Below are 12,079 nucleotides of genomic sequence, written 5' to 3' on the forward strand. Positions count from 1 at the left end.
TTCAGTGACATTATTGGAATGCTGAGAGGATTTGAAGACTGGCACTGGCCCTAAGCTAAATTGAGTTTGAGACCCCTGGTTTAAATCAAAGGTCAACAAAAAAGGAGCCCTGCTCTGACAAATCTTGTGAGACCTATGAAAGTAGGGCTCTGCCTTGCAAGACGTTAGCAAGAGGTGTGGGTGGGGAATTATACCTGGATAAAATATATCATGCAATAAAAACTTAAAAGAAAACTAAGTGCTTTTCTGCTTTTCTGTGTCCTTTTCGTACTCTTCCCCCCCCCCGCTGCAGATTTTTCCCAGTCTCCAGAACCTGATTCCTGGTCTCTTGCACCTCATTCATTTCTCCATCCCCTGAGTTCCCTCTCACTACGTCTGCCTTTTTCCATGCTATCCTTCCACTATGGTGATGCTATCTTCGGACACAGCCATGCTGTCCTTGGTCACTGCCACCATCTCCTGGGAGAGCTGCATTTCCTTCTCCCTCTGGGTCTTCCTGAGCCAGCCAGGTTTTTCGCTGTGAATGCCATAGGTTCTGAAAACAGTTGTCCTGAATCTTCCTTTATCTCCCCCTCAGGTTGCCCAGCCTGTCAGCAGTAGATGGTCCTTGATGGTCTGGCTGTTACTGGTGCTGTGGTGAGACTAAGGGAAAAAAAGAAGTTGCTTATTGTTCACATCCCAGACAAGTCATTATAGCTTTTAGTATTATGTATATGTGACCTTACCTCCCTGAAACTCTTCCCATTCTTGCAGAAACTTCAGTGACAGTCAGGGGTCTGTGTGTATGGAAGGTGCTGGGTGCATTTGAATTTCAGTCCACTGTATTTGCATTCATGCCGTCAGGGAAGGGGGGTGATTGGAGTTGTATGTTTCAGGTTTATTTTTTCAGCTTTGTTTGTGTGGTGGAGGTGCTACTGTGGTGTCAGAGGTGTAAGGCAGAGATAATAAGGGGCAAACTGGATAGCAATTCCTTCTATGTTCCCTTTAGGCTGTCCTCACTCTCAATAACCTTTCACTGAGGCTGGTCACTAGGAGGCAGAAAATGGTCTCATTCAAAAAGGCAAAGGGCAGATCAGGGAGATATGTTGTGAAGCTATTCACCAGGATGGTCCCCCCAGAAACACTGCAGGAGTGGATGGGACTTGCAAGCTATACGGGGGATGGGTGGCCACCTGAGCATCCCTATAACATGAGAAACAAAATCAAGCTGTTTTTGAGTCTTAAGTTCTGCTATATCTCCCCTGCAGACACAGGGAAAGTGAAGAGAAAAATAGATAGGAACTTACAGTGATTGTTAGATACTATGAAAGTTACAACCATTTGTACCTCAGCATGGAGTATTGTTTGTGCCTTCACTGGGCATGAAACAGGCAGTTATATCTCATGAAAACTAACCAAATTTATTTTTCTGTAAGCACCGTCTCAATAAAAACTGTTGAATTTTGCACAAATGAATGATTTTGGTTTTCAAATCTACCATAGGATGGGGTGAAGGAGAACAATGGTACAGACTGCAACTGTGCCATACTGAAGTAACATCATAGGCCAGAGAGATGGGGCCTCCTAGCTCACATCTGCAATAATAAATTGTAAAAATAGATACTTACATGCCATAGTTTCCTACAAGAGATCTGACTCTTTGGCCTTGGCCCAGATTTTTGCTAGGAGTCGGGCTCAGATGAAGCAGAGCAGAAATCAGGGTTTGTTATATCAGGGCAGAACTGGGGCTAGCTTTTCAGTTGGCTGTCATCAGAGTCCTGAGTCACAAAAAGATCCTAGCTCAGGGGCAGCTCTTCTCTGGAAGCCTCCTGCTTACCCTCTGATAAGGCAAACCTATTCCACTTTGCAAGAGAATTCAAGAGTTCCCAATAAATGTGGAGTTAGTGCAAGTAATGGGTTGTATTGTATTGTGTGGACATGTGGTCAAGCTGGATTAACTTGATTTGATCTCGCTTAAAACCCCCATGTAGACAAGTCCCATGAAAGGGATTGTCAGAAGCTAGGCAGCTGGGAGTGGGGAGCCACCTAACCATTTCACTCCTGGTTAGCTTAGGAGAGGGGCTTAGGCATCTAAGCCACTCACCTGGTACATGTGACTGATGGGCTAGAGATAGGGATCTTCAGCCACAAACCTTCTCCCAGAGTTCAGTACCTAAACCAGCTTAGCTTAGATATTTTTTCAGCTTCTAAAGCATGGGCTACCTATCTACCTCCAGCTCATGCTCTGTATCTCCCTCACACTCACCCTACATTACCCTGAACTCCTGGCTGTCTTTGTGCAGGTGCCGTTACTCCACCTATTAGTAGCCTACATCTGGCCCTCCTTCTGCCGGGTCTGACTAGTACCAGGTCTTAGATGTGCTCCAAGTGCACTTATGGGATCAGGCCCTGCTGCCGAGATAGATGTTTCTGTACCTAGTTTTAAAATCGACTTTTGGGTCTCCAGAACTTTGGCTTGAGATAGGGCTCCAAGCAACATGTTAGCTTTAGGGTCATGGCAGCACTTATGCAGAAATGTAGGCACCTAAAGCAGTTGGGTGAGGGTGTTTGAAGAGTCACCTGAGCTTTGGCTTTGAAAATTTCAGTGGTACCTACATGGTCAAATTAGGCACCTATCTGCCTCTTTAAGTGCCTCAATTCCTTTAGGAATCTGTCCCTAAGTCCTATTGACTTTCAATGAGACATAAGCACCTAAGGGCTTCTCTACATTTATAATTGCACTACTATAGCACTTCAGCATAGATACTACCTATGCCAAAGGGAGGATTCTCCCTTTGGTTTATGTAGGTAATCCACCTTCCCAAGAGATGGTAGAATCCTTCTGTCAATCTACTGCTGTCTGCAAAGAGACTTAGGTTGGCTTAACTTTTTACTCCTCTGACTGACACAGTTAAACCCACTTAACTTTCTAGTGAAGACTAGGCCTTAGTTCCTTCTGGAAAAAAAATGGAACTCAGGGCCAGATTTTTTAAAAAAGATTTAAGTGCCTAAACCAGCAGCAAGGTTCCTAGTAGGATTTTCAAGTGCCCAGGTGCCTGACTCCTGTTGATTTCAATGGGAGTGAGGCATCTAGATGCTTTTGAAAATCCCATTAGGCACCTGGCTGCTGGTTTAGGCACCTAAATCCCTTAACAAATCTAGTCCTCAGGCACTTTTGAAAGTTTTATCTGTTATCTATACAAAGTGTCTAATTCCTTTTGGAATTCTGCTAAACTCATCTTCCTCACCAACAGTAGTGGCAATGTGTTCCACAGGCTGACTGCATTCTGTGAAAAAAAATTCCCTCCCTAGAGAAAACTGTAAAATGTTTCAGAACGATGTGGCAGCTTTTTCTGTACTTCAAGTTTTACACCACATTCAGAAATGGTGAAATAAAAGAACTAAATTTTCTGTATGTGTAAACATGTGTAAACATACACTATTAGCAACTACTATGGAATTCTGCCAATTCAGGCCTGCTACTCTTACGTAAAGTTGGATATTGAAAAATATCTGCAGTTATTCAAAGTATTGTAGCTACTTAGATTATGGGTGTCCAAGACTTGGTTTCAAATGCTCAGCCTCATTTGCTCTTCACAGAGTTTATGGCATGTGGTTATGGCAAAAAATAAAAAAAAGTTAAAAACAAGTTTATTAAAAAACACATGAGAAATGCCATACAGAACATACTGAAACTGGAAATATTTTAAATGCATAAACACAATATATAACGATAACAATAGGCATAAGCAGTAGGTAGCAATTCATTTAAAAACTTTTTTTGCCTTTCTAGTCTCACTCCCCCAACTGTTCAGGTTCCCTGTTTGTTCAGGACTGCAAATGAATATGATTTACACTATCATATATGTCAACTGTATGAAAGAGAAACTGTAGTTAAAAAATTGACAGTATCTTCTAGGAATGTGTTGCTTTGAAAAATTGAAGTGGGATTCTTTTGTGCTAGGGCTCATTAAAAAAAAGGCTAACTAAATTAACCCTAACTCTCACAATCCACCTTTCTACAGAAAATCATTTCTATGACATTGCTAAAGACCCTGTTATAACCTAAATTACTCAGAGAAGGTAACTAGTAGATTTCCACAGGTAAAAGAATGACTGCAAATAAGAGTAATATTATCTTCTTATAAAGAACAATAAATCTTCCTTTACGAATGTCATTATTAAAGCACTGTGGCATGTTTTTAAAACCTAAGTTATGAAAGTAAGTCTGCAAGGCAATTATATGACCAAAACCATACTGCAACCAAGGGAACCAGCCCTATAGCATGTTATGATACTAGACTCAATTACTGAAGGCTCTCTCCTTCCCCTACATATGTTTTTTCACCTTAAGTGCTAGGTAACTCATGTTTCTATTCACAAAGGAACATATCCAAGCTCACTGAATTGACGGAAAGACTTCCACTGGCTTAAATGAGCTTCAGATCAGGCCCAAAAAGTTTCCTCAGAATCCTTAGCTGCGAGCTGGGCTTTGTCCCTTCTCTCTTATGGAAGTGGTATATGGTTCAGCCCTTGAACTCTACAGATGTCCTGAGTTATGCATGATCTTGAAATGTGTGTGTAAGCCAAGCGCCTTTATTTACACCGTTCCATGGGCAGCCATGGGTAGCCATGACAGCATGGCTCCTTCTGGAGCTAAGATACCATGTTGTCCTGCCAATGGTTGGACTGAAATCCATTCCTAGGGAATGGGTGTTAGCACCGATTAGTAGTATTCCCCAAGTGGATTTCTGAAGGGAGCATGTCACAGAGTGGCTATACCTGTACTCCTTTCTCCAGAGCCATGTGTTCTCCCTTAATGCTTCAGTACAGCCCTCACAAAATCTGGGCAGCTGGAAGAAGGCTCACCTCTTTTGTGGGTTCAGAAGCTCTACAAACAGATTTAGCTAGCCTTTGCTTTGTGAAATGGAAGGTAGCATGTGAGCCTTCATATCTAAATGGTGTCAGTTAATGCTTTAGTCTCCTTAAATATCTGGATATTAAATGAGCATATTTCTACTATGAATTCTGATTTCTGATATTGGCGGGTAGCATCACATAGATAATCAAGAGATACATGAAATAAAGTACTTGGATGCTCAAGTACTTTATTAGAAATACGTGCATTGAGTTTTTGCGAAATGATTACATCTTACATGTAAGCAAAATACTGAATAAACTCTCTGATTAGGAAGATCTAAAGTAAGATACAGTGAGTGGTTTTCCCTGTATGTTTTACTACAAGAGTTACCCGCGTGACTTGTATTTAACCATTCTCTTCTCATGCAGCATTACAGTATTCCCTCCCTCCACCCCACGAAAAGAAAATGAATATTCCACAAATGGATATAGATTGCACTTTTACAGCATGAATTTGCCAGTCTTCTGCATTTTCAGTGTCCTGCTGAAACAGTGTTAACACAGTCCATTCCTTTATGAAACAGGAAGATTTCTCCTAAGTACTTCTTTTGATGCTGGAGGTATATTGTCTGGGAAATTTACTTCAAATTCTATAATTAAGTCACCACGTTGGTCGGGATTTTTGGGAAACGGCAACCCATATCCTATAATTCTTCTCCTCATCCCAGGCTTTACAACCTCATTTATTGTCATAGGTATGGTTCTTCCTTCTATTGTTGGCACGGTGACCGAGCTGCCACATAAAGCCTAAAACAAATAGTTCAGAGCATGAGAAAGAGGCAACCATCAAAAACTTCTTTATACTGAAAACTGAATTTTCAGATTACAGAATTAGAAAAAGCTGATATTGTGAATACATGGATTATTTTGCATAACTGAAGAGAACTGTCAAAACTGAAAGACAATATCTTATGTTGCTCCCTTTAAAAGGGGACGCTTGCCTTATTACCAATGTATCTCCAATATCAAACCAGTTATCAGTGCCCTAGAATGACATCTGAAACAGTCATAAAAGGTTTACTTCTTGGTGCCGCATCCTAAACATCAACAGATAACGCAGTGATTGGTACAAACAGAACAAATGCACTCAGTACTCCCACTGTCTTCTGCTCATGAATCTGTACCAAACAAGCAGCATCTCAGCTGTCATTAGAAATTCAGAGTCCTAGCTCTACTGTTCTTAGCGTTACACAGAGTTTACATTCATTTAAAGACTCTTGCAACACTTGTTTTGCTTATAATTTGCTTTTTAAAATTATTTTAGGTGTACTATCTGACATTTAAATTGAACCTTTTCAATAGAGTGGGGTAATTTTTTTTGGCTAAGATGGAGGGGGGGGTTAAAAAAATGCATTTTTCAGTGTCCCAAAACAGTTTGCAAATTTGGATTGAATTCAATGCATAGTTTTGGTCAAGAAAAAAAAATCTCAAACAATTTGAAATGTTTCATTTTGAAACGGTATTTTGAATTCAAATTTGGCCAACTAAAAAAAAAAGAAGCAGGGGACGCAGGGTTGGAGGGTTGGAAAACCACCTGAAATGGCTGACTCAAAAACATTTTGTTTTGAATTGACCAAAACGTTTTGCTCAATTCAAAATGAACATTAAAAAAAAAAAAAAGATTTTGGTTTTAAATCAAATGGGATTTTCTTTTCCCTCCTGGATTTTTTGGTTTGATCTCCAATCCCCCCCCCCCCCCCAAAAAAAAATCTATTATTTGCTCACTCTGCTATCAATCTTCACAGTGTCCTTTTACATGCACATTTGTGATGTTCAAATTAAAGCAAATACTAAAATACAAACCAAGGATTTACCTTCTCTATATCATCAAGATATAATTTCTTGGCAAAAACGAAAACAAACTAAGCACTTTGTTTTTTAGTAGAGATAATTCCCACTAATCTCCTGTTTTATCTAAATATTTATACATTTATCACTAGACTTCTGGCCTGCAAGGATTGCTTTTGTTTTCCACCTACTCTATGTATTTAATGTGTGCTGACAAAACTCAATGTTATTTGGACTCAATGGCAGAATTATGATATTTATACAGAAACTACATTACCCATCCTGTCATTACATAGTGCATTTCCTCTTGTATTATGTGATTTATCTCATGAAAAATCATTTTAAAAGTTTTTTTTTTCTTTCTTTCTTTTTTTTTTTGAAAGTTCAGAATACAAGCAGACTTTCTTTGTATGTCCTCTGCACATTACTTGAGATTAGTTTATTCTCACCATTCCTTAATGCTACATTTTTAAAAATACAGACTTGATTCATTTTGGAAAGAATCAGTTCCTTTACTTGTCTTCAAACACTAAACAAAACACTCTGCAATTCTTTATTTTTGCTTCTGAAAGCAAAACTACTTTGGTCTTTGGAGTGCATTTAAAAAAATGTTATGAACTTATTTTTATCATCACATATAAATTCCATAGCAACACCTGCTCACAATTTATTCTCATGAAATCCATCCCTATGTATTCTAAAAGCACACTGAAATGTGTGACATGAAAGATATTTTGCAAGTTTGCTAAATTAAGCTCCACTGGTGAGCTGTGAAAATATTCTAGACATGAGTTCTAGATGCTTTCTACTCCAGAAATGATAAGGACGGTATACCATAGCAGAAAGAAGTCCATTACACTGGATGCATTCATTATTACTCCAACCCAATCTGCATTTACATACAGCAAGCTATTGTACTTAGTACTAAAACTTAGAAAATGGCAAATATGTTCTACTTTCCTTTCCCACAGATCATCCTGTATGCTGCCATAGACAAAACTTAACAACATATAATGCAGACCCCAGTAAAATAGCCAATGATTCTGGTACAGGTAACTATGCACTATATTTAGTTTGATTAAAGTGTATTAGCTAGAGAACTGGAGTGCTGAACTATAATAATTGCTATAGATATGTTTTCTGCAGTATAGCCACAATACCATGCTAAGACAATTTGTTTTTATATTTCAGTTGTGCTATCAACTAACAAGAAACTTACCTCCCGCAAACTGATTTTAACAGGATAGATAATATTTGAACCATCTCTCTTGAAGAGCGAGTGACTTTTGTCTTTAATGACAAAAACAATATCGGCTGGGATAGTGTTGGGTGTTTCATCACCTTCTTTTGGGAAAGTGATTTTGGTGCCTTCTTTCCACCCTCTCTTGATCTCAATGGTGAGGATTTTGTCCTCCGTTCGGACACTTCTACCATCTGGGTTCAGCCTTTTTCGGGAAATTCTCATCCTTTTTGTGCAGCCATGATATATCTCTTCCAATGATACTTTAAGTTCATGGATAATCGGGGGATCTTGTTTACGACGAGGCTGACTACCAACTGTATTCCTTTCTCTTGGAAATCCATTCATGCTAAAACTAGTGAAGGATCCAAAAGGATCTCCATCCACTTCCATGTCTTCGGTGTCTCTGCCACCAGGCATTCTTCTCCCAAAGAAGATCTCAAAAGGATTTGTACCACCAAAAAATGCTGCAAATGTGGCATGTGGGTCACCATGGAAAGAGTATCGAAAGGTGCCACCCTGTCCATCAGGTCCTCCAGCTCCTCCTTTTAACCCTAATTGGAACATTCGGACAAGGTTAGGAAAGTCCATACTAGTTTTCAATCCTGGTACTTATTAACAACATAAAGAGTAAAATACAGTTTTGTCTCGAGTCACAAACAAATACTGAAAGGACTGGTAGTAGTTTCACAACTGCACAAATATAGTAAGCAGAGATTGAAGGGCTCCTCTTTAAAGAGAGCTCACCCTATTTGCCAGTGGAGTGCAGAATAGCAACTACTCATCATCATGCAACCTGGAGTAATTTTGAAGATTTAGAATTGTTTCCTAAAAAAAGTTGCCCTGTCAGTAACAAATCCATTTAATAATTTGTCACTCATCTAAATGATTGGATTTTAATTAACGTTTTAATAGTGGTCTGAAAATGATGAGTGTTCTCTGTCTGCATGATCTTAAAGAACATATTCCCATGTAATTTTTTTCACTAAGGATCTGCTCAATGGGACTAGCGTTAAGCCCTTCAAGGCCACTATAGACATGGAATATATAAAGTTGTACTATATTTAAAGCTTTGAATATGCTCCGTTTCTGATCAGACTAGGCCAATTTCTGTGCTCTTGAGATCAATGGGATTGCACAGGGTGTTAGTCAGACAGAGTGGGTCAAATTCTGTGCTATATTAGGAAACTACCATAAATCACCAGCTAGCCATAATGCACATTGGTACGAATGGATAACAGAAAGTATAATCCCATCTATTGTTCTGGAAATAGGACTTCACCAAGTCTGAGACAATGGAAACACTGTGTTTTGCTTTGTTTCTTTGGGGGGTATAATCTGGGAGTGGAGAGGAAAGAGAAAGTTGAAAGGAGTGCAGCACACCAGAAAAGTGAGGCCAGATTTTGTTTATTAAAAGCTATTTTCCATCAGTAGCAACACAGCATTAAAGACCTCCCAGAAACAGTAAATGTTACATTTGTACTATGTGGCAGAGAAATCTTCACTTTCAATTTTTCTGACTCCTTTGGGTGCTTGATTTCTCAACTTTAATGCTGCACTAACTACAGTCGTTTTTGTATTTGATTTCGTTGAAGTTTTCAAAGTCAAACAATAGTAAAAGGAAAATAGCTAAAAGACATGCTCCTTTATTAGTTCTAAATTTTCAGTTGTGTTTATCAAATACTCTAGGCTAGTGGTTCTTGATCTTTTCCAGACTGCATCCGCATGTTACAAACAGAAAAAAGCTGACACCCTCACTCTCATCTAGCAATGAAGAAAGGGAGGTGCTTGTGCCCCCTGAAACATTTTTGGGGGAGGAGACTGTGATCTCCAGTTTGAGAACCCATGTTCTAGGTACATTATAAGAATTAAAGAGAGACTTTAGAGGTAAAGAAGCTTTTCTGTCTCTAACCACCAATCTCATCCTATCATTTCCTTAGTCAAAATTCCCACTCTCCACTCCTCTTCCCAAGCCATCCAAGATTATACTCCCCTGCAAAAACACAAAACAAAAAAACCCATCCTCATCTCTAGGAATCCTTTATAGTTCAGTCTGCTTTCTCAACTAATTGACTACTATTTCTCTTTCTCTTCTTCATATTGTTGTCCCCACTCTTCCCAGTGTAAGATCTTCCTTCCACTTCCTTCAGGTGACAGTTTTCTCATGCCCTGCTTACACTCACCACAATCCCCAGCATCCACCCAGCTACCTTCTACCTCTACTCTGTGGCTCCAGACCACACTTCACTCAATAAACAATTCTTTTCTACCTCCCTTTTCTAGCTAATGACCTCCATCTACTTCTTACTGGCTAATTCCCTCCCCAACTCTCGCCCTGACAACAGAATGCCTCCTCAGACCTTAAGGAGGTCTTCAGTTGTAAATACTCAAGCATCTCAGTGACAACTGCAGGCCAAACACTGGTCACAGCCCTCAGAGAAAAAGCAAAGTACAGGCCATGGCCTTCTAGGCAGACTGGCTTGCTGGGCATATCACTAAGATGCCTCGTAGATTAAGGTAGCTCAGCACTATATGCAACCATTTTCCTTCTAAGGCCCTTAAGCAGTTCTGGATTTAGTTTATGCTAAAGCCATTCAGCATGCATCCTACTTTCTAATCCATGTTAGACACAGATTTTTTTTTTAAAAAAACTGAATTCAAAGTAGTCATAAACCATGCATACATTTTAATGCTAGGTCCTCAGCTGAAGATGATTAGCATATAGTGCAGCTCAAATTCAGGAGTGTGAGACAGATAAGGCAACTTCCTGTCATATCTTTGGGAGACCATATTGTATTAAGTGTATGAATGGTTTATGTATCTTTGTGGGCCAGGGTCTGTATGCACTCCACAGTGGGGGAATTACCACAATTCCTCCAGGAAGTGAAAACAGTGGGGGATGACTAAGGCAAATCACTCAGGTTCTAACACCTCCAGAGAAGTACCACCTCCTGTGGAGGCTCACATATTCTGGTTCAAACTGGATTCTCCAGTGATCAAGAGACAAAGAAAGGACTTCTGGATAAATAACCTGATTTTAAATTGATGCAGGGCTATTGTTCCTGTTAGTGCGCTGTAGACTGATCTGACCTTGTAACAAGAGGGAAAAAACAGTTTGGGATTTGAAGGACTAACATCTAGAACAACCCTATCCTGAGTGGGGGGTGGGTCACCTCTGATAAGATTTTTAGCACGTGGGTAGTTTCTTTTATGTTTTTATATTCTTTCTCTATAATACTTCTACCTTAAGAATAAATATGCTTGCTTGGAAGAAGCTGTGTAGTAACTTATAACTGCAGGCCAAATACTGGTCATAGCCCTCAGAGAAAAAGCAAAGCACAGGCCCCATGGCCTTTCTGGCAGACTGGCTTGCTGGGGATATCACAGTGTAGATCAGGGAGATGTCCTTAAAACCCCCACTCCCTTCTGAGGCATGGGTCTCTGCCCAGGAGAGGTAACGGCTGAGAGTGAAACCTTTAAGAACCAAGAAGGGTGAGTTACCCTAAAATTGTGGCAGAAGACAAAAGTGGCCTTTGCACCTCTTGATCCTGGGCCCAAGTCAATTGCCTGGCACAAGACAGACCAGCCTGAAAGGATGTTATTGGACCATTGGCAGTTGGCAAGAGGTCAATATGGCAGCCAAGTATCAGCTAAGTACAAGGGAGCCCAGTTACTCCCTCTACACTGGCATCAGGGAAAGAGTCAGTGCAGAAGTTCCCCAGTTTGCGCTACAGCTATACTGGGGTGATCCTCCCATGTAATGCTGGCTTTAGGGCCATTTTCCACCAATGGCATAGCACAAAGCAGCAACCCATAGGCCTTAGCATTTACTATTTACAAATTAAAACCCCCCAAACTGATCTTCTACAAAAATGTATTGCTCTTCTTTCTCTAAAAAGGACTCTAAAACAAGACAAGTGTCCAGTTTTAACAAAGCAGCAAAGAGTCCTGTGGCACTTATAGACTAACAGACGTATTGGAGCATGAGCTTTTGTGAGTGAATGCCCACTTCGTTGGATGCATGTTAACCAAAAAATTAATCCAGATATGAGGAATGGATTTTTCATATTTGTTTAATTCCAGGATAACTGAACTGATTTTACTCAAATTAAACAAGTTAAACAAATTTGGATTAAACCAAGCACAAAAAGT

The 12,079-nt window shown here is 39.8% G+C and overlaps 1 protein-coding gene across 5 annotated transcripts in view; it reads right to left on the reverse strand.

Moving 5' to 3' along the window:
- Positions 1-3,612: 3,612 nt before the first annotated feature.
- Positions 3,613-12,079, reverse strand: part of DNAJB4 (DnaJ heat shock protein family (Hsp40) member B4) — a 43,611-nt gene continuing 35,144 nt past the window's right edge. For all 5 annotated transcript variants that reach the window (XM_030572120.1, XM_030572117.1, XM_030572116.1 and 2 more), the window contains 2 exons: positions 7,907-8,481; positions 3,613-5,646 (listed from right to left, as the gene is read on the reverse strand). In XM_030572120.1, coding sequence (XP_030427980.1) covers positions 5,413-5,646; positions 7,907-8,481 — 809 coding nt within the window. In that variant the 3' untranslated portion in view covers positions 3,613-5,412. The remainder of the gene's footprint in view (positions 5,647-7,906; positions 8,482-12,079) is intronic.

Source organism: Gopherus evgoodei, chromosome 8 (genome assembly GCF_007399415.2).
Source record: "Gopherus evgoodei ecotype Sinaloan lineage chromosome 8, rGopEvg1_v1.p, whole genome shotgun sequence".
In the NCBI taxonomy this organism is placed as follows: Eukaryota; Metazoa; Chordata; order Testudines; family Testudinidae; genus Gopherus; species Gopherus evgoodei.